The sequence below is a fragment of the Maylandia zebra genome, linkage group LG8 (genome assembly GCF_041146795.1).
Source record: "Maylandia zebra isolate NMK-2024a linkage group LG8, Mzebra_GT3a, whole genome shotgun sequence".
Taxonomy (NCBI): Eukaryota; Metazoa; Chordata; class Actinopteri; order Cichliformes; family Cichlidae; genus Maylandia; species Maylandia zebra.
Window position 1 is genome coordinate 2,688,334 of NC_135174.1, and position 22,544 is coordinate 2,710,877.

A 22,544-nucleotide genomic window follows, 5' to 3' on the forward strand; every position below is an offset into this window, starting at 1 on the left:
ATCTTTGTGCCATTGTACGTCCCACAAAAAATTCTGTTTTTCTGTTTTCTCCCTGATGTCCAGGTCGAACTCTTCTGGAGAAGCTGTTCTTGCAACAGCAAGCGGATGAGCCAGAGGAGGCTGAGAGGCTCTGCTCTAGGATCTTAGCAATGGGCCTCCTGCTGCCATTCACAGACTGCTTCAGAGAACAGCTGGGGGGAAGCACTACCCACATCACCTCCACCGCATCACCCAAGTTCGATGTATGTAGTTTTACACCACACCCCTATCTTCTCATGTTAGCAGTGAATTATTTTCATTGTCATATTTTATGGGAGGCTATTTCAGATGAAAAAGGGCATATGTTGGCACTATCATTATATTAAATGATAGACAATGTTGGGAAGGTTACTTTAAACTTGTATTCCACTACATATCACAGAATAAATGCCCCAAAATGTAGTTTGTAACGTATTCTGTTGGGTTACCCAATGAGAGTAACGTATTCTGAATACTTTGGATTGCTTAATATATTGTCATGCTTCTCACATGAATGTACTATTGCTGTGTGATTTATTACTATTACTGAACTGCACATGACAATTTGCAGCTAGCAGGTTGTTAATGCTATTCATCAAGTCTAACGGTCTGCAGTCTATGAACTAACCTCAGGTAACGCCAGCTAACAGTGTTAGCTCGGTGGTGAGTAGCCTTCAGTAATAGTAATAAATCACACAGCAATAGTACATGGAAGACACTGAAGTGACACATAACCCAGGTAGCTACCACAACTAAAACAAGGTATTTGCAGTAGGCTAACGTTAGTTTTTAAAAAGAAATTACTTCCAGATGTTTGTTAAGGTTGGGTTCTTTTAAGAGCAGCTTGGTTGCTGGCAAACAGAGTTTGCATTGAAGGGTCAGATTCCGCCCATTCCTTGCTTCTTTAAGTGGTGTCGGAATTTCCAAGTAAGAAATGCATTCCTGCCCGTGCACTGCTGGCTCTGTTGTGCTCGCTCTAGGTCCATTGTGTAGCTGATGCCAACAACATTAACAAGTACAAAGGCAACCTGATGCACCTGCATATTTGATGAATAGCATAGAGACTGTGCCACTGTTGTTTATTCAACCTGAATATTTTTTAACTGTATCAAAGGGAATGCGAAAGAAATGAAGAACAGCCTCTTGTTTGAATCGTCTGTGCTCAGTGATTTTCGCTGATTAAAAACAGAGACAAAGTTCATCCAGCTGCACTGACTTCTGGCATAGAAATGGTCAAACTCAATGAAAACAGCTGCAAAACGTTACTTTTAATGAAATGGTACTGAAGAGCGTGTAAAATTTGTGATTTTTAAGAAAACTGTACTGTCTGTACTAAGTATACTATATAGCAAATGATGAGTTAGTTAAGCTGGACTTGTTGTTGTCCTTACAATTAGGGTCACCAGTAATACTGGCTTTAATATGAACAAGCAAACATGTTTTAAGAATAAACAGAAAGCATAATGCACAAAGGTACTAAGTGTTCCACACAGGATCAACTCATGAACAAGAAAAGGAAAACAAATTTTGTGATTTCTAAGCTGTAACTGTGACTGCTGTTTGACTGGACTTTGTACACAGGACTGGAGTTGCACAGCTCTCTAAAAACGAGTATTTATGATTGACATTTCCAAATGTGGAGATTTATTTGTGAAATGAGGATAAGTGCAACTGTAACTGTTTTTTAAAAAAAATATGTTTACTTAGCACGACCAGCTTTACACATGGGCAGCTGTCAACCAGCCACCACACTCTTTGGATCTCTGTGAGGGGAAACAACCAATTCAGATTAAAGGCCCTTGGCCTCAAGCCAAACCAGGTGGAGATAACAGGAATGGACTTCAATCTGCACAATCAGGTAAGAATAGCACTGCTCTGTAGTCTAATCTGTAGTTCTTGTTGGTGGTTTGTGCATGCCCTAAAACTGATACAGTGTTTATTCTGTGGTCCTGGCTCTATATAAACAAACAAAAACACATTATTACCATAAGGTTATACCAAACACTGAAACAAACTAACCCTTTTGTTACAGCTGGATTGAATTCTGTATATTACAATTTTTAAAAACTCTTACTCTTACTTTTTGCGAAGTAAGCTTTACACTTTTGATTGTTTTACAATCTTTATGATTTGGTAGGCTAACACACAAACATGTGAAAGATACCAATCTTGTCATCTCGCTTATATAAAAATGCATATAAACATTTTACACTTTCTTCGTGTTTATTCATTTCTGGCTTTTTGCTTCACAAAAGCTATTACTCAGAAGATGATTATGATGTAAGAATATGATGTAAGCCAAGAGTGGCAGAAAAGTATGTGAGGTTGGACATTTGAGTCTCTTCCCCAAGGTTTTGTTGAGCGCAGGCACTTTATTGATGACGCTATGATTTCTAAGTTTTCTTCCCTTTTTAATTGTAAAACTTCTTCTGACAATGTCAAGCTCCTTCTTAACTCTTTTACTGACCAATAACTAGTCATTCTCAGTCAGGTTGCTCCTTTCAAAACTAGGCATTGCTCTGTTAGTTCCTGCACACCTTGGTTAAATGATCAAACTTGTGGTCTTTGACGTTCCTGCCGAAAAGCAGACCGTCTGGTCCACTGTGTTTATTCACTGGTCCACTGGTCTGATTGTTCATCGTGAACACTTCAAAGAACTTCTTCACTTATATAATGAGTCAGTGAAAGAGGCTAGATCCTCTTATTTCAATAAACGTATAAATCATCATAAGAATAATCCAAGTACTATTTGAGACTATTAATAGTATTGTTTCTCCTCCATCTCAGCATGCTGTGTTACTTTCTGATGATACTTTTCTCAGTCTCCAAAAGTTGATTCTGTTCATCTGGACGTAGCGTTTTCAGTGGGAGAAACGTCCAGATGAACAGGATCAACTTTTGGAGATTTACTTACCTGGATGACTGAGAATGCATCAAGACACATTTCTCAATCACTTTGTAAATAAGGTGATGGACTCGAGATCCAAATTCTCCTTAAGTGCCTTCCCTTATGAAGATGGCCCTTGGTGTCTGGGTCATTTACTTCTTTTTCTCCAATCAGACTCAATGACTTAATTACAGTAATACTGTAGGTAAAATGAAATCCTCATGATGCTCCTTAGACATATTAAACATGCCGAGGTAACTCCTCTATTGAAAAAACAGAATCTAGATCCCAGCTCTACTATTATCGGCCTATTTAAAATGACCATTTATAAGCAAATTACTAGAATAAATTGCAGAAAATCAGTTCAGGTCCTTACTATGCAGATTACAGACTGCTTACCCTTTTCAGTCTGACTTTCAAAAGCAGCACTCCACTGAGACTGCTCTCTTAAGGGTCTATAATGATCTATTAATGGCTTCTGATGCAGGGAATCTCAGCCTTCGATACCATCGATCAGCTACTTAACAGGCTGAAGATTTTGGCGGGTATAACTGGCTGTGCCTTAGACTGTTTTTTTTTCCTTCTTATCAGACAGGACCTTTTCTGCTAGGACTGACAGCTTCTCCTCTGACATTGCCCCCTTAACCTGCGGGGTTCCACAGGGTTCAGTTTTGGGTCCATCATTATTTTCTTTCTACATGCTTCCTTTAGCTGGCTTTATTCAATCTTTTAGTGACATTTCTTATAATTTCTATGCCGATGGCATTCAGCTGCGTGTCTCCTTTAAGCCTCATCAGCTGGATAGGTTTTCCAACCTAGTCCAGTGCTTAACTCAGGTTTCTACTGGGCTTTCTAGCAGTTACCTTGTTTTAAACACAAGCAAGACTGAGACCATGATCACAGCTCCTCTTGAACTACATTCTAAAACCAGTCAGGTTCTTGCTTCTTTCTGTCCTTCTGCTAAGCCAAACATTCGAGATCTTGGAGTAATATTAGATTCTTCTCAGGGCCTTGACTCACATGTCAAATCTCTGTCTCGTTCCTGTTTCTTTTATTTAAGAAAAATTTCTAAACTGTGAAAAATGGTCTCCTCAGCTGAACTGGAAAAAAATTATTCATGCATTTGTGTTGTGTTTAAATTATGGTAACGCCCTGTTTATTTGGACAAATCATCTCTTTCTCGCCTCCAAGCTATACAAAATGCAGCGGCCAGACTGCTTACACCTTCTAGCAAGAGTGCTCACATTATTTCTATTTTATATTCTTTACATTGGCTCTCAATAGATTTTAGAATGTGTTTTCAAATCCTTGTTTGAACATACAGATCACTAAATGGCCAAGCCCCATTTATGGCCAAGCTGCTTGTTGTCTCTGCTCACAGAGTTTGTTCCCCGAACATGACTGAAGACAAAAGGGGATCATCAGTGTGTGGAGGCTGTGGAACAGTCTACCACCACAGCTACGTTTGGTTGACTCTGTGGAATCTTTTAAAGAGCAGTCAAAAAAATCTGTTTAAACAAGCCTTCTGTTGATTGACAATTTTTTAATCTTAAACTTTTGTATTGTCTATATTGTGTATTTTGGTGCCAAACATTTTGGTTATTTTAGCCTTTGTGTACAGCGTTTTGTGATTGCCTGTATACGGAAAAACACTTAATAAAAATAAACTTTACTTACTTGTGATCTGTAGTGAGATTTGAGAGCAGGTGTAAGAGAGCGTGGAGAGGTGGGAAAATGCTCTGGAGAGAAGAGGAATGAGAATCACTAGAAGCAAGACAGACTGCATGTGTGTGAATGAGAGGGACCAAGTTTAGTGCTTTGAAGACAAAGTTAGAGAGGCAAGGCTGAGATGGGTTGGACATGTGCAGAAGAGGAGTACTGAATATACTAGATAAAGGATGCATAAATGCATATGTATAAATATGGAGCTGTCAAGCAGAAGGAAAAGAGAAAGATCACAGAGAAGATTCATGGATATAGTGAAAAAAGATATGAAGAAAATGTGAAGGATTTGTGTAACAAAACAGAATACTAGAGATGGCGAGAAATGGAGGCAGATGACCTGCTTTGGTGAAACTTGAAGAGTTACGCCAGGAAAAGAGCTCAGGCAATGTCATTCTGAAAAATGTTTGTAATGTTTGAAAACTCAAAACATGCTTGTAGAATATGAAATCCAATGATTAAAAAAGGATTCAGAGTTGCTGTCAGGTGTATTCTGGTTGTCCTGCACAAGTTTCTTGATTTACTGCATTTTCAAACTTTTAGGTTTTAACGCTAACAAACGTCGTTGTCAAATTGTATTCACAGAAACAGATACTGCTTTGTACTTAGCGGCAATTAACAGACTAATAAAATATTAGAATTTAACTAAACTGAATGAAAGACAAACTGATTAAATGAAAATGCTCCAAAATGCACATATAAATAAAAACTAATAAAAGCAGTTAACAAACAAACAAAATACTGGTATTATATCACTATTGTACAAAAATAAATAACATGCAGCTGATTGACTCAAACAGATATAATTAGATCCATAGATATTTGGACACATTTGTTCTTAGGTTGCCTCTGTTGTGTATTGCACTGACCTATGTGTGTTTGTTTGTCCAGAGCTCCATGCAGATATCATGGGTTTGAGGCAGCAACATGTAAACAAAGAGGTCAGTCACTTTTCTTTCTTTCTTTCAAATTAAGAACTAAAGGCTACGCTGTTTGATTTTCCAACTCCAACATGATCCAAAATTAGTTTTGGTTTATAAGTAATGCAAGAACAGCTCTAAGAGAATTTAGAGAGCATTACAAATTTGAGCTTAAAAACATCAATGCCATTACTATGGTCATAATATAAAAAATAACACACAATTAAGATCATCACAAAGTACGTAAAAGTAAATGTTTTACAGTGTCATAATGTAATGCATATACTGTCACATATAGAATAGAATAGAATAGAATAGAATAGAATAGAATAACCCTTTATTGTCATTGTATATGTACAACGAAACACATGCAAAGAGATTTGGATTGTACGTTTTTTTAAATGTGGTGCAGTGTGAGAGACATAAATTATCTAAACCCTGTTTAGTTAATCATGGTTTACTTGATCATGTTAATAAGTGATTGACTAAGACATAATTAACTAAATGGGGTTCGATAACCATGTTCAAACAATACATTATACCAGTTTCATGACAATAAAAGCATTAAATCATTTGAACAGTTAAAAGAGTTCAAATTCAGCAACGCAGACTTCTGTTTTTTCATAATTAAGAACGTTTTTTCACAAGACATGAAGAATGGAAAAACGCTATGGAATTAAATTTAATTGACAAGTACATCAAGTACTTCAAAGTCCATTTTGAAAATGTACTTGTCAGAGGAAATGGAGGTGATAATAATGGGATATTAATGGGGCAAAAAATATGCAGTGAAGCCCACACAATAACAAACTTAACTTCATGAAGAGAAAAAAATTTCAAATACCAGACGGCAAAAATATGCCCAGGTTATCCAAATATCTGGGGCTTATATACACATATCCAAAATGAAATGCATATTAGAATAATGTCTTTGATGCTCTCACAAAGATATTTCACTAAAACCTTGTTTAAAAAAAGAAGCTTGGCATTAACTTGCCCTCTGGCCAGCTTACTGTTAAAATGCTCTCTGTGTAGCTGCTGTTTCTGTGCTGGATGCCCTTTCAACTTTACCATCTCTCGTTCTTTAGTGCAGTAAAAATCAAAGTCATGTCCACTTGGGGTGGCTGTAGCTCAGGTCATCTACTGATTGGAAGGTTGGTGGTTCGATTCCTGGCTTCCCCTATATCTTACTATGTAATAAGTTGTTTAAGTGTTAAAAAAATGTTATACTAAAGGTAAACTTTAATAACCTCTATATGCATTACATATAAGTTAAACATTTAAACCTTTTCTTGTTTTAATTTTGATGGTGGCTTATAAAACAAAAACTTTGCATCGTACAGTAAATACTTTTTTGATTGCCTGTAGGAATTATTTTAATAATTTGAAATGTTGGATTTTCATACACTATATGCCAGATTTAAAATAGGTAAATGGACTTATTCATGTTTTCTACTCTTCGGGAGCACTCAAAGCACTTTATACAACATGCCACATTAACTTTCTTCAATGTTTTTACCTAACATTCATACACATTCAATCTCTGATGAATGCATCGGAGAGCAACTGGGGTTAGTACCTTGCCCAAGGATATTTGGCAGCCAGTGATCGAACCACCAACCTTTTGATCAATAAATGACATGCTCTACCTCCTGAGCTACAGTCACCCCGATTTTAAGCCTATGAACAACAATTAAATAAAAATTACAATAAAAAAGTCATTAACTATTTCACTTTATATGTAATAAATATGAAAGAAAATCCATACTAATTTTAGTTTTACTAATGATTTTTTTTTTTTAAATTCTGGAATAATTTATGGTTTTGCATTTTCTACAGGAAGAATGTGTTTTTCCTTCAATAAAACTGAAGGAAAAACATGTTAATGTCATCCAGCAACTGGAACAAACCATAGAAGATCTCAGGACTAAGATTGCTGAGCTGGAGCGACTGCCCCCTCTGGTGGACAAGGACAGTATGAAAGTCACCACCTCCACCACAGACAGGGAATGTGGAGGAGAAGAGGACCTACTAAGGGGTGTGTGCGATGCTCATCTTCAGACTGAGGCCTTCTCTGTTGGAGGCTTGGAGGCAAAGTCTGTGCAGACATCACCAATGGATGACAGTTCAAAGTTCAAAGTGCCTTGTAGTGAGCCAGACAGAGTCGACAGATTCCTGGAGCCTCCCCCCAGTCATGATGGGTACCTGTGTTCGTGTCAGCTACAGCCTCCTGCTCCTCCACCCCCACTTCTAGGGGGAAGTGAAAGTGGAGTCTGCCCTCCTTATTCAGGGCAGACTGTAGCACCTCCTCCTCCACCATTACCAGAAATAGTCCCACCTCCTCCACCTCCTCCACCCCCTCTTCCACCAGGTTTAGGAGTTCCTCCACCTCTCCCTGGTTGTCTGGCTCCACCCCCACCTCCTCCCTTACCTCCACCTCTCCCTCATGGTCTTGCTGCACCTCCACCTCCTCCTCCTGCCCTAGTCCCACCCCTTACTCGTGGCATGGTTCCACCTCCTCCCCCTCCTCCTCCTCCATTACCAGGAGTTAAAGGCCCACCTCCAACTGAAGCCTGTGTGCCTCCCCCTCCTCCTCCTCCTCCATTACCAGGAGTTAAAGGCCCACCTCCACCTCAAGCTTGTGTGCCTCCTCCTCCGCCTCCTCCACCTCCACCAGGAAACATCTGTGTTCCCCCAGCTCTTCCAGGAGCTCTTGGCTCCCTGCCTCCTCCACTGCCACTGGGCTTATATTCTCTGGGTCTGACACAAGAGAAACCACCCAGAAAGGCCTTGTTAGAGCCACCAAGACCCATGAAGCCTCTCTATTGGACCAGGATCCAGCTCCACACCAAGAAGTAAAGAAAGTAACATGTACATTTAGGTCCATATGTTTTGTGACATTAATAAATGTTGATTGCTATACCCAGGCAGAATTACAAAGAAATGGTCAATTGTCCAAATACTTATGGGCCTAACTGTGTTATAATGATGAAAAAATCATTATGATACATTATCATTATGTTTTGGGTTTTTTTTTTATTCTGGTAAAGACATTCTTAGACATCATTATCTCAACAATATGATGATGATGGTGTTTTAATTGCCAACTCATGAAAAGACCAAAGCTATGCGCTATATTGACATAGTATAAAGAGTTAATTTTCAACTGCACATATGCTATCAACAAAGTTATTGTGACAACCCTGTTACTACATGACCAAGCCTGTGATCAAGCACAACTTCTGTATTCCCGGATCATGACTCACTATTTCATGATCAAAATGCTCACAACAATGTTCTTGCTTTATATTTCACTGTTCAAAACACATCAAACAAAGTGCTTCATTGACATAATAAGTGGTGCTGTTTTGTGTTTCTCAGGGACATGTCATCTTCACTTGTGTGGGAAACAATTGAGGAGCCCAACGTAGACTTTCAAGAGTTTGTGGAATTGTTCTCGAAAACAGCCGTGAAGGAGAAGAAGCAGCCACTGTCTGACACCATAACCAAATCCAAGGCTAAACAGGTGTTGTGTTTAATTACATTTTAAATCCTCTGAGCTGAAAAACGTGCTCCCTCGTCTTCAGATGAATCTAAACGTACATAATCCAGAAACATGCAATAACTCACTTAAGCCATATTATAGTGTTTTTGAAACGCATCTTTAAAAAAACAACAAAAACATTGTATTTCACTAAATTTGAAACTATCTTATCACTTCATAGTTTACACTGTGTTCTACAATTTGTACATCTTAGAAATCCTGTTAGGTCACATATTTGTAAGGGGATTTAATGACCTGTGTTGCCTAGTGAATTCATTAGGTTTTAAACAGAGAGCTATATGGCTGATTTCCACCCCATCAGCTACTATAAAAGGTAGAACAAAGTGACTGAATCTGATCAGCATTATCACCTTGAATTTAAACTAATGTCTGCTATCCTTGATATAATGTAACATAAATGCACCAGATCCAATATTTGGCTCACTTTAACCCCTAATGTACATTATAGTCCACAGCTCTTGTTGTCACTACACTGTTGGCCCAACTAAGATTTCAGCATCAAGATATTGAAGTATCAGTATTAACAAAATACTATTTTAAAGTACTAAAATCTAATTTTGTCTTTTATTTCTAAAAAGTAACCACAGTTGGAATCGGATGATGTATGCGACAGCCAAAATTTGATTGGTTGACAAGTGGGCCAGAATAGAAAGGGGAGCAATAGCAGAATTCACTGGGAACAGGGAAAGCTCAAAAAAAAAAATCATGAAAAGCACAGACCTTGGCTGGAGTGCACACTTTTCTTTTTTTAAACACTTGTTTTCACTTCAGCTCTTTGGATGTTATAACTTTGTTGCCCTTTGCGGTTGGCTCACGGACAATGGTTGCAACCAATGAGTGTAGAAAATGTTTATATCTATATTATCTTTCACACAGTCATTAGCTGAAAAACATACCGTGTACACTGCCTCTGTCTGACAACAGAGCTCACTGCTGGTAAATGGGCAGGCCCTGGAGTGGAGCAGAGAGCAAACATGCTCTCTCTGCCCGACCATAAATTCCACTTAAAGCAGAACAGGGTGCTGCTGTCAGATGGAGGCAGGGTACACAGTACAAAAATTCTGACTTAACACTTAACTCCTTTTAAGGCATTTCCATTTGTCAATTTTTATTCAGATAAGTCGATCTGAGGTTAAACACAATGTCCAGAAGCTGTGAGCTAAGGAAACAAAGTATATTTGCTTGTTTTGTGGAGAATATTGCAGCAATGTTACATTATATTAAGCAGGCAGCTGCCCACGTTAAACTGTTACTATCACAGAATAATGTGGGCATGTTTCATAAATCAGCAGCAGTCATTAAACAGCTGACAGAGTGAACAGAATATACAAAAGTAAAGTCTAGATTCTATTGTGCCGATCAGTGGTGTTGAGTGGTGGTAAAAAAATTCTGAATCTGTGCAGCATCTGGAAGCCAAATGTAAACAAACCTAACCACTTAACGTAAAACTCTGAAACAACAGCTATGTCCCAAAACCTAGGTTGCATCCTTCGGAGGCCACATTTGAAGGCTGATTATGTCACAGCCAGGCAACGAAGGCAGTCCTAATTAGAAGGTTGCTCCAAATGTGGCCGACAAATGCATCCTTCCTTTCCCTGGATTTGAAGGATGGGTCGGGTGTATCCTTCGTGGCCCAACCTATCCCAGAATTCATAGTGCAGCCTGGCCAAGTCCAGTTTCCAACAATGGTGGCAGCTACTTAGTTTTAATATTACTCTTATTACTGTTTCTGGGTCACAAAATAAACTTTAACATATTTTCAGGTGAGAATGTAGCTGTGCAAACTTCAAATATCTGTTTGGTTTATCAAGACATCACATATTTGCAAAAGTGCTCCAACGTTTTCGGAGACGTCTGTTACCCACCAGCTCGATAGCTAGCTGGGAGGTCAAGGGTCACTAGAGCCGGCGAGAACAGCAGACTCCCGGCACATCGTTTTTAGACACACACACACTCACAGTTTCTTAGCTTGGTGATTTTGTCCCGTGTCCCATTTTGACCTTAGTACTTGCAGGCCATATTCAGTGTGGCCATGTGTAATTTGTGCCAGTCACTTGGTTATGACATTCTACTGTCCCCTGCTGTTGTTATCTGCTGGATTCTCTCAGGGGCTTATTTCCACAGCATGCACCTGGTATCTTGCCTGGTGTGATGGACCCCAGCCTTTATGGATCTTTTACTTAGAGCTTGTTCCTGTGCTGCCATGGTTAGTGCCTCTGTGCTTTCTTTCAGTCCAGCCACTGGTTCTGGATGTCAGCGACTGCCGGTGGTACATACCATGCAGGGGCCTGTCCTTCATTGATGGTTCCTCCTCTTGCTCATCTTCTTTCTTGGGTTTCTGCTGCCTAAGGTATTCACTGAGCACGTGGTTGGTTGTGGCCATCTTCCTGATGTACTCGTGTTCTTTGTTTCATCCTGGACCGTGGTGCTGACCCTCACTAGTCCCCAGCCTCCTTCCTTCTACTTAACATACAGCCTCAGGGTGCTGGACTTGGGGTGAAACCCTCCAAGCATGGTCAGGAGCTTCTTTGTCTTAATGTCAGTGGATTCTATCTCCTCCTTTGGCCAGCTTATTATCCCAGCAGGGTAGGGATCTTATCTTTCAGGTCAGTTCTTCTTGCACTCATTGATCCTTATTCCATTGCACTTGGGGCTTGGTACCCAACCTCGGGTGGGAGTCATGATGATATTCCAACAGTACACTATTTTCATCTCTTGCCCACTTATGCTGTCTTGTTCCACTTTTCATCAGTATGTCCTGGTTCCTCAACACCTGATGCAGACCTTGTCTGGGTGACGTCTGAGCTGCAGATAGAGGAAGTGGCTGACATCCAGAAGTCCCTCTTTCTCTGTCTCTCGATGAAGGCGGTCACACTTTTCTCCTCCTCTCCCTTTCCCGGCTTCTCGTGTCCTTGTCTAGCCTCACCTACTTTTCTACTGTTGCCCTGAAACACTCTCACAGTCTGTTCTCTAAAACCTAAAAGAGGAATTATGGATTTGATCAACTGGTCCCTGAATGCAATTGACACACTCTTCTCAACGAGAAGCCGGGGCTCGGGTGAGCCTGAGTGTCCTGGAGGGATGTCCCCTGCCTGATACACGATGGGCCGGTGGCATAACTGGAGGGACGTGTGCCTGGCGGGACTGTCAATCGAGGACATTGAAGACATCTACCTTTTCGGAATCATGATAACAGGGTTCTTGCTGATTGGAGCTGGCTTGGCCCTGGCTTATCGAAGATTAAAGAAAGCGGAATGGGCTGTTCAAAAGCCCACAAGGCTGCCCGCTGTGACTGAAGCGATCGGACGAGTCGTGACTTCTCAAAATGGGCTCATTAAACGCAGCCCGGATAAGATCTTGGAGAAGCTTGAGGCTAGCGTGAGCACTCAGACTAAGATCTCTGAGCAAAAAATGGATAACATCTCGGAGAAGCTCACGGCTCTCCAACGGGAGATTGAGAGACCAGTGTCGGACTGCTTGATCGACTGTGAAATTGACATGCAGTTGTTCGCAATAAAGGAATACCACCATCATTTCATGTGGCTACTACAGGGTGGGCCATTTATATGGATACACCGTAATAACATGGGAATGGTTGGTGATATTAAAGTCCTGTTTGTGGCACATTAGTATATGTGAGGGGGCAAACTCCTCAAGATGGGTGGTGACCATGGTGGCCATTTAGAAGTTGGCCATCTTGGATACAACTTTTGTTTTTTCAATAGGAAGAGGGCCATGTGACACATCAAACTTATTGGTAATGTCACAAGAAAAACAATGGTGTGCTTGGTTTCAACGTAACTTTATTCTTTCATGACTTATTTACAAGTTTCTCTTTGTTCACAGCCATTGACATGTCGAAGAGGTTAACACGTGAGGAGCGGATCGAAATTGTGTTGATATCTGGTGAACGCAGTAACCCTACGAGACCACCCATCTTCCATGCTACAGTTAGCAAACTGCTTGCTAAGTTTCGTGAAACTGGTTCAGTGTTGGATTTGCCAAAATGTGGACGCAAGAAAACTGTCACTGATGAAGAAACATCAGTGGCTGTCCTAGCTTCATTCAGCAAGAGCCCACAGCGTAGCACTCACCGCATGTCACTGGAGAGTGGCATTAGTCGAACATCCCTTTGGCGGATATTAGCTACTCACAAATGGCACCCTTACAAACTCCAGCTACTGCAGCATCTCAACGAGGATGACCCAGATCGGCGCACAGAATTTGCAGAATGGCAAAACAAAAATTGGAACAGGACCCTCAGTTCAGGCAGAAGATTTTGTTCAGTGATGAGGCAAACTTTTATGTGAATGGTGACGTTAACAAACAAAACCACCGCTATTGGTCTGACACTAACCCACATTAAATGGATCCCTCCAAAACTGTTTATGGGGTACAACGATAGTGGGTCCATTCTTCATCAATGGGAACCTCAAGGCCACTGGATATTTGAAATTGCTACATGATGATGTGTTTCCCTCTTTATGCGCTGAAGCTGGCACGTTCCCTGAGTTTTTCCAGCAAGATGGTGCACCACCACATTATGGGTGCCAGGTCCGAGCATTCCTAGATGAACAGTTTCCTGGAAAGTGGATTGGTCGTCGTGGGCCAGTTGAATGGCCCCTAAGGTCTCCCGATCTGACCCCCTTAGACTTTTATCTTTGGGGTCATCTGAAGGCAATTGTCTATGGTGTGAAGATACGAGATGTGCAGCACCTGAAACTACAGATACTGGATGCCTGTGCTGGCATTTCTCCTGCGGTGTTGCTATCAGTGTGTGAAGAGTGGGAGAAGAGGGTTGCATTGACAATCCAACACAATGGGCAGCACATTGAACACATTTTATAAGTGGTCAGAAACTTGTAAATAAGTCATGAAAGAATAAAGTTACGTTGAAACCAAGCACACCATTGTTTTTCTTGTGACATTACCAATAAGTTTGATGTGTCACATGGCCCTCTTCCTATTAACGAAACAAAAGTTGTATCCAAGATGGCTGACTTCTAAATGGCCACCATGGTCACCGCCCATCTTGAGGAGTTTGCCCCCTCACATATACTAATGTGCCACAAACAGGACTTTAATATCACCTACCATTCCCATTTTATTACGGTGTATCCATAGCAATGGCCCACCCTGTATATCGGCGCCAGCTGTGGTCTCAAGGCAAACAAAACAAATTGTCACCCTGAGAACAGACAGTGTTTAGACTGTTCCTCCCCTATGCAAGGCCACCTGGGTTGGCTGGAAGACTGTTTACTTAGCCTGGCAGGGCGAAGGACACTCTCTCACCTAAACTCAGGACACACACATGCATACACATACACTCATACACACTCATACACACTCATCCCCCTCCCTTTCCAAACGCCTTCTCTTCTGGAGCTTTTAATAATTCTTTCAATTTATTCTTAGATTATATAGTATAGATATAGTACATTACGTTACACTCCACTTCCTATGAAAGCATCTAACCTGTCTGATTTTCCTGTTTTATTTTTGTTTTAGGTTGTTAAGCTCCTAAACAATAAGCGTTCTCAGGCTGTAGGAATCCTCATGTCATCTCTGCACCTTGACATGAAAGATATCCACCATGGTGAGTTCCACAGTTGATTGGGCAGTGTTAATTCAAATAATGCAATTAGCCATTGTATATTGGGTTCATTTACTGTCTAATTCCTATAACAATTTAGATTTAGAAAACAATCTAGAAAATTTTTTTAGTGTGGTATGCAGGTTTTAAATGATTTTCCAGATAACCTTTCCAGGCATCAGGTAGCAGGAACAGTTTTCTTTTAGCCTTTTTTACTTCTTAGGCTCAACGTGCTTCAATTTAGTTGCTAGTTTTTTGTTGTTTTTTTTTTCAAACATGGCAATCTATGTCAAATACAGCAGGTGGTTTTTCAAATGAGTTCAGAAGCATCTGGTTTAATTCAGTTCATTTCACAACAACAGTTGCTTCAAGGCACTTTATATTGTAAGGTAAAAAGAGCCTACTTTACTTTTCTCTCTCAGAAAACAGTCACACAAAGGTGCAAGCTTCTCTAAAACTTGTACTTGGTAGTAAAAATGTTCATGCCATTTGTTAATTTATTTCATGCACAATAATGATAATCAGAATCAGCATACTTTATTGATCCCTAAGTAAATATGTTTAATAGTGAAATGGCCACATTTGTAAATGTGAATTTTGAAAATGCAGGAAATACATCTTTAGTTAATAATTAGTTGTTTAAAAATTTCCTGGGCATTATTTAAGTTCTTGGGAGTTTGAGTTTTTTCCTCAACTTGTCAAGTTTTGAATGGAGTGATCAGCAGTGTTGGGAAGGTTACTTTTAAAATGTATTCCACTACAGATTACAGAATACATGCCCCAAAATGTATTTTGTAACATATTCTGTTAAGTTACTCAATGAGAGTAACATATTCTGAATACTTTGGATTTCTTAATATATTATCATGCTTTTTACAATTACATGAATGTACTATTGCTGTGTGATTTATTACTATTACTGAAAGTTACTCGCCATACCAATACCGACTAGATTTTTAAATCTTAATATAAAATGAGCAACAGTAGGTGGACATTAGGTAAGGCTGCACTTTTTGCAGCGATCTCGTATAGAAAACTCTTCCACGCGTATATAAAACAGGTCCGCGGCTCCAAACTGTAGTAAAGGGACCTCCATGTCAGGCTCATAGCTGAAAACTAGCTTTACTTTGTTGTCTGGGTCAACTTTGTGTATGTATGTATATATATATATATATATATATATACATGCTTCCATCTCCCGTTTCTGCTCGGTGACAACTCGTACTTTTTGACTCTCCTTTTTCTCCCTCCCTCACGCTCACAGACACATAACGGGTATGGCAGGCCATTCTCCCTGCAGCATGGACTACACTACCCATGAGGCTACATCCTTTAGGGCTATGCCTGTAACACTCTGCCTATTGCCTTCATATTAAATAATTTTTGTGAATAATTTTTAAAGATAGCAGCACGGTGGCATGGTGGTTAGCACTGTTGCCGCACAGCAAGAAGGTCCTGAGGTCAATTCCACCATCAGGCCGGGGTCTTTCTGTGTGGAGTTTGCATGTTCTCCCCGTGTTTGTGTGGGTTCCCTCCGGGTACTCCGGCTTCCTCCCACCGTCCAAAGACATGCAGCTTGTGGGGATAGGTTAATTGGATAATCCAAATTGCCACTAGGTGTGAGTGTGAATGGTTGTCTGTCCCTGTGTGTTAGCCTTGCGACAGACTGGCGACCTGTCCAGGGTGTACCCTGCCTTTTGCCCTATGACAGCTGGGATAGGCTCCAGCGCCCCCCGCGACCCTGAAAAGGATAAGCGAATGGATGGATGGATGGATGGATATATTTTTAAAAGTATTTCTTCACATCATTATGCGAGCCACAAGTAGAGGTGACATGGGCTGCGAGATTGAGACACAGTCATTAGAGCCTCTTAATGCGTGTTTTGTTTGGGTTTCCACCGGCGTGGAAATTCAAAAATATGGAGTTCATAGTCTTATGAAACAGGAAAATACCACCGTGTAATCCATTCATTTCAACAAAGTAACTGTATTCTGAATACCACCTTTTAAAACGGTAACTGTAACGGAATACAGTAACTCATATTTTGTATTTTAAATACGTAAAGGCGGTACATGTATTCCGTTACTCCCCAACACTGGTGATCAGTAACCAATTGCTCTTTGTCTCCTAGCCATCCTGAACTTGGACAACACTGTAGTTGACCTGGAGACCCTGCAGGCCCTGTATGAAAATGTGAGCTTCACACTCAGTTTTTATTGTTTGCTTCTAGAGATCTGAGGCCCTTAAATCCTTATTGGTCCAATGTCTACAAAAGGCTGAATGTTGATTTCTTGTCTAGTAATGCAGCAATTAAACCAGACCAGGTCTGCAATGATGAACACTACCTGTCAAGGAAGACTGTGTATTTGGGACAGATTTTTCCAACATATTGTCAAATACACCAGGTAGTTCACTGTTCTGGGACACACCTTAATGTTATATTTACATTACTGCTTGTCAAATCTTTCAGATAATCTAATCCCATTGAAGGGCAGTTTATTATTCTACTTTTGTTCCGATCATAATCATTAATGTTACTAGATGTCCCAGTCATGATAAAACGAGAGCGGTAGTGAGGTGATGCAGAGTCAGATGTAAGTCAAAGTGGATGGACAGGCTCTAAAATAACTGTTAACATCCAACAGATAAGCTGTGAAAAAAATGTTTATTTGGTATGTCAAATCGATTGATATTACATATATACCCCAAATAATGTTAACCTGATATTTATGTGTGTCTTTGCTTAAAACTAACCAAACAAATAGAAAAAGACTGCAGATGTGTATTTCCTGCTACCAGTTCAACAGTCAGCAGAAAAGATGTCTATGAGTTAAAACAGGGTGTATAAGTTTAAACTGAGTGCCTTCATGCATGTCATTCACATTTTATTATTATTATGCCAGAAGAGTTCACTGAGTATCAAACTTTTTTTCAAAAGAGTCTAGACTCTAGTCATACATCCTTTTTTGTTTGTTTTAGATCTGCTCAGATGTTGCCTTAGTTTTATTTTCTATATAAATTATAGAAGACATGGAGCCAGATCTCTTGTGTCTCTCCCACAGAGAGCACAACAGGAAGAATTGGACAAGATCGAAAAGCACATAAAGTCCACTAAAGACAAAGAGAATGCCAAGCCCCTGGACAAACCAGAACAGTGAGTGATTACTCTAACACTTCCACGATAATGAGCAGGTTTATTTCATGAGTTACAATCTCACTGACTCAGGAAGAATTATGGTGAAGGCAGACTTTTTTTCATCAGAGCAGGTCATCTACTAATGGCAAGGTTGGTGGTTCAAATCCTATCTGCTCCAGTCTGTATGCCAAATATCCTTTGGCAAGATACTAACTAAGTTACTCTCCGATTAATCTACTGTGAGTGTGTGTGAATGTTACATAGAAAGCACATAAAAAAGTGCTTGTGTGAATGGGTGAATATGGCAAGTTGTGTAAAAGCGCTTTGAGTACTCAGATACAGTAGAAAAGCGCTACATAAAAACCAGTCCATTTACCATGTATACTCCCACAGTTGATTTTAAATCAGATACTGAACACTGATTGAAGTGCTTTAAACATTAATTCATGGGATTTAGCAAAAAAAACATCTTTTTAACTGATTGGGAATTAAGGTCATTTTTGTGTATAGTCCTCCATTCTGAGAGTGTTATGTGACGGCTGTGTGCAGACTCCGGAGACAGACGTGAACTCAAAGTAACAAACATTAATGCAGGCAGGACAAAAACAAAACACACAGCATACATGAGGGTAGATAAGAGTAGATCACGACAATGACAAACTGAAACACAGGGCTTAAATACACAGAGGGAGCAATCAGGGAATGGACAACAGGAGGGAAACACAGCTGGGCAAATCAGGCCTAACCAGACAAGGGGAAGCGAAACCAGATACATTAACATCAGACAAGGACCTTCAAAATAAAACAGGAAACATGACACAGACTGAACTAAAGACACAGACTCACACGCACTGGGGAACAGAGGGAACAGAGATGTGGGACCAGGGCAGACACAGACACTGACTGGACACGGGGATATAGTGGACAGGGGAGACAGCAACTAAGGATTACACAGAGACAAACCATAAGACAGAACTCTAACAAAAACCCAAAGACTAGAAATTATAAATAATATAATAAACTCAAAAACCCTGGGTCAACGACCCAGGCATCCTAACAGAGAGTCCCAAAAGAGTTTGGAAAGTTTGAATGATAAGGTGACGAGTATTCAACCATTACTTCACGATTAGGTTAAAAACATCTAGCGCTGATTACAAGTGTTGAACTTGAATTTGTTATCAGTTTACTTAAATCAGGGGTCGGCAACCCTAGGCAGGGTTAACTGATGGCACAACCATAGCTGGACTAGCCATCGGGCATACCGGGCATTTACCGGTATAAACAATGAAAGGTGGTGGATTGGCCAGATGCTGGCCGGTGTGTAAAAATAACTCAGTTGTTTGGTGGTGGCATCGCGGAGCTTCCACAGATTCAGTAACATTAGCAAGTGGTGGAGGCCGGCAGGTGGATCAGGGAGAGGGGAGGCAGCCGTCGGTCTGACTGTCAGGTGAACTGAACTTCAGGTAAGAAGTTCTGACCTGCAGTCTATCTGGGTCAGATATAAACCAAGTTTAGGTGGAGTTTATTTTCGTTGTGCTGACTTTTTACAGTCAGTTACAATAACTCGTACTGCGTACTAGCTAGCATGTTATATGTTATTGCTAGCAGTTTCTATACAGCTGGGTGGGTGCTACGGTGTTACTGATAGTGAACGTTATTTTATTCATAAGGTTAGTTAGTAGAGTTGCCTACCGTCCTGTAAAAAGACAGAATCGTCCCGCATTCAGAGAAATTATTACGCGTTTCGTGTTGAGCTGAGAAGGGACGCAGTTTGTCCTGGACTTCAGCTAGGATGGAAAAAGACACAGAGGTGGAGTTATTCTGCTGCACAGCGGCCTCTTCTTCTCCTCTCATTCTCTCCCTCTCCTGTTGCTACTTTAATAATGAAACTGATCAAAGGTCAGCTGATCGGCTTTTCTCTCTTGTTTGTTTATCGCCCACTTTGCGCCAGATGTCGCGCTAAACAACAGCAGCATGTTTAAGCTTGATCAGCTGTTGTTAGAATTTATTTAATATTAGTTTCTAGTATCAGCTGATGTTTGCTGGAGCCACAGCTGTAAAGCTGCTGGTCATGATGTCGGTTTGGTTACTGAATCATCAGAGCTGAACAGGTGATGGAGAAACAGGTAGTGATGGGCAGATGAAGCTTCATGAAGCACTGAAGCTTTTCATCCAATTGGTTCATCCCAGCGCAAAGCTTCTTGAAGCTTCATTTACTCTAGTAGGACAATTACTGGACGTAAAAATATTAGTTGGCATGAATTTGAAGAGTGTGGCCTTTTGCACACAGCCTGTAAATGTCAACAACAAAAGGAGTGTGTAAAGCATCTATATTGCAGTGATGCAGTGTACTGTGTATATTTATACTGGCAGTATGGAAAATGATCATTTGGAAATGCTTAAAATGGAAACGATCATTTACTGTGAGGTAATGTGTGGACAGTGGTTGTGCTTTTGTAACATTGAGGTATGAACAGCTACACAGTCCTGCCTGTTCACATTTTATTCTGTAAAAACTAAATTTTCACTGCTTTTATAACCTTTAGTGGGGAGAACATAGCTAAGATTTAATGATTTAACAAATCTTTTGAATCCTTTGTCCTCCACAATGCTAAATGGCTGGGAGTCCTCAATCACCATGCTGACCAGGTCTTCATCTATTTGAGATTGTTCTCCTGAGGAAAGACAATAAAGATAAAGCACAAATATAAATATCACACACGTAACTTATAACAGTTGTATAATATTGTTATATCATTTAGTAACATTACAGCATGCTATAGTATCATGGCATTTGATGGCTCACCTGGTCTTGCTCCACAATCGGTGTTCCCCTTATTCTCATGCAAAGCTCTGTAGTGCCTAAGCATGGATGAGGTGTTGTTGTTATATCCCAGCTCCCTGGCACATAGCAAACACTTCACCTTGTACACAAGTAAAGACAGCTTAACATAAGTTTTATTGCAGCATCAGTATTATGAAAATACATCTTCTGTAGAAATTTACATACCTTGTTGGGAGGAATAAAATCACAATGTTCCCACACAGGGGAGGACATCCTCCTCTTCTTAGCTGGCTCCATTCTCTCCTGACTTTCTCTCCTCACTCTCATAAACCTCCAAACTGTCTCCAAACTCTCTCTAACAACTCTCCATCAAACACCCACATTTTGAATGAAGTCTGAGGGGTTTATATCGCTGTCATAGCTCGCGGCAAAGTTCGAACCACTTCATGAACCAGTCACGTGGTACAGCCGGGCAGCGAGGCTTCGCACGTCATCATTTTCAGCTCCTCCCATAAATGAAGCAAGCCTCGATACGCGCATCGCGGAAACGCCCCCTCCATTACTCGACACAAGCTTCGAAGCCTCGATACAGAACGTCACATCACTAGAAACAGGTTTACCTTTTAGGTGACATGAATAAGTTGGAGGGAAGTTATGAACTGTTTCTGAGAGACAAATAACACCAGGATCCTTTTCTATGTAGCTGACGGCTGGTAACTGGGCCGGGGCGGGTCTAGCAAAGTTCTCGCCTTTATCTTTATTGTGATCCTGTTTGGGTCCTGTCCCTTGCCTCTCAGGGACAATGCCATGTTGGTTAGAATGGAAGTTTCAGAGTTTTAAAAACTGTAGTTAGGAGTAATATATTAATCTGGACTGGCGAACTGGTGATTCTAAATTGCCCATAGGTGTGAATGTGAGTGATTGTCTGTCTCTATGTGTTATCCCTGTGATAAACTGATGACCTGCACCCCACCTCTCGCTCTGTGACAGCTCTGATAGGCTCCAGCCCCCCCGCAACCCGGTTAAGGATAAGTGAAAGAGAATGTGTGGAATTGAATTGAATTGATAGATATTATTGTTATTATTTGCTGAATCCTTAAATGCCAGCCAGATAATCTGAAACGGGGCAGGATACACAAGACTTCCAAAGTTCAGCACTGAATCCTCTGCTTTACCTGCAAAACTAAAACACTGATACGCATCTCAAACACAAGATTCTTAGACAAATTACAGTAAATATTAAATATTCTCACTTGTTAGTATATAAGGGCAGGGTTGTACCAAGTTTACAAGTAATTATATAGGTACTGTAAATGCTATGTAGGCCTGGGTATCATCGCTGATTTCTAGAATCGATTCAATTCCGATTCACAAGGTCCCGAATCGATTCGATCCACGATTCGGTTTGATTTGATTTGAATCGGGGAAATTTTGCCTCAGACAGTCAGAAATATTATAATTCTGATCACTTATCAGTACATAGCGATATTTTTATATCTATAAAAAGAAAGCTGACACTTGTGAGACTTTATCAAAGGTGTGAGCATCACAGCAGAGGCCTTTGTGTCAAAGTAACTGAGGATAAAACACAGAAAAACATGAAGGCGACTTTCCTGGTCTGGGTTTTTATAGCAGATGACCTTAAAAATATTGTGCAGTCAAAAACGAAGTGAAGCAGAGCAAAGTTACAGAGGTTTGATTAGAGACACAGCTAAGCATTTTGCAATTTTGCATAATTTGTTTACATTTGTTCAGTATTGAACAGCAGAATTGAGGCTTTCTTGTCGGAAGTAAGTTAAAAAAAAAACAGCGGCTGGTGGATAATAAGTAAGCGGATAATGCAAAAAACAGAGATTTTTAAATGGGAAATTCCTGTGATTTTATCGTGGTGGAAGCAAAGCAGCAAAAGTAAGAGGA

The 22,544-nt window shown here is 40.3% G+C and overlaps 1 protein-coding gene across 2 annotated transcripts in view; it reads left to right on the forward strand.

Moving 5' to 3' along the window:
* fmn2b (formin 2b) overlaps window positions 1-22,544 on the forward strand; it is a 62,422-nt gene that overhangs the window by 6,736 nt on the left and 33,142 nt on the right. For both annotated transcript variants that reach the window (XR_013099764.1, XM_004570385.3), the window contains exons 3-10: window positions 64-242; window positions 1,726-1,876; window positions 5,519-5,568; window positions 7,387-8,402; window positions 8,929-9,073; window positions 14,621-14,708; window positions 16,838-16,899; window positions 17,769-17,860. Coding sequence is in view for 1 of the 2 variants with exons in the window: in XM_004570385.3 (XP_004570442.2) it covers window positions 64-242; window positions 1,726-1,876; window positions 5,519-5,568; window positions 7,387-8,402; window positions 8,929-9,073; window positions 14,621-14,708; window positions 16,838-16,899; window positions 17,769-17,860 (1,783 nt within the window). In the remaining variant the exon portion in view is untranslated. The remainder of the gene's footprint in view (window positions 1-63; window positions 243-1,725; window positions 1,877-5,518; window positions 5,569-7,386; window positions 8,403-8,928; window positions 9,074-14,620; window positions 14,709-16,837; window positions 16,900-17,768; window positions 17,861-22,544) is intronic.